Source organism: Buceros rhinoceros, unplaced genomic scaffold (genome assembly GCF_000710305.1).
Source record: "Buceros rhinoceros silvestris isolate BGI_N320 unplaced genomic scaffold, ASM71030v1 scaffold15581, whole genome shotgun sequence".
NCBI lineage: Eukaryota > Metazoa > Chordata > Aves > Bucerotiformes > Bucerotidae > Buceros > Buceros rhinoceros.
Genome location: NW_010392622.1, coordinates 17,132 through 17,582, shown reverse-complemented (window position 1 = coordinate 17,582; position 451 = coordinate 17,132). Strand labels below are relative to the sequence as shown.

The following is a 451-nucleotide window of genomic DNA, read 5'->3' as shown; positions in this document are numbered from 1 at the left end:
GCCGTCAGGGACAACTTTGGCGCCCCCGGGCACGGGGACTGGCAGCCCCCCTGCAGCTTGCACTGCAGCAAAAAGCACTGCTGAGCCCCAAACCTGCACCCAGGCACCAGCACCTACCGCCACCGTGACCCCGGCAGAGCCCAGCTGTCCCCAAATAATGTCCCTCCAGCAAAGAATGAAAGAAGCTGGGGAGGGAGCAGCCCGGGGAGGCAGCAGAGCCCGTCGGTGCCTGGGAAGGTCCCCAATCTGTCTGGTACCTTCTTCAGGTTCTGGCCCAAGAAGCGCAGCTCAGCCTCGTCGTGCACCGACGCCAGCTTCGCCTGGTACCAGCTGCAGATGCGCTCCGCCTGCACCCACGTCGAGTGGTGCTCGAAGAACTTGTACTCGGTCTCCTGGTACTTCACCCACTCTTTGCTGCCTGCAGGCAGGGGGATCGGTGCAGTGCCCTGGC

The 451-nt window shown here is 64.1% G+C and overlaps 1 protein-coding gene across 1 annotated transcript in view; it reads right to left on the bottom strand.

Moving 5' to 3' along the window:
• Window positions 1-451, bottom strand: part of MRC2 (mannose receptor, C type 2) — a gene marked incomplete at both ends in the record, with an annotated part of 11,489 nt that overhangs the window by 1,064 nt on the left and 9,974 nt on the right. Inside the window, one exon of the mRNA XM_010144564.1 lies at window positions 258-418. Coding sequence (XP_010142866.1) covers window positions 258-418 — 161 coding nt within the window. The remainder of the gene's footprint in view (window positions 1-257; window positions 419-451) is intronic.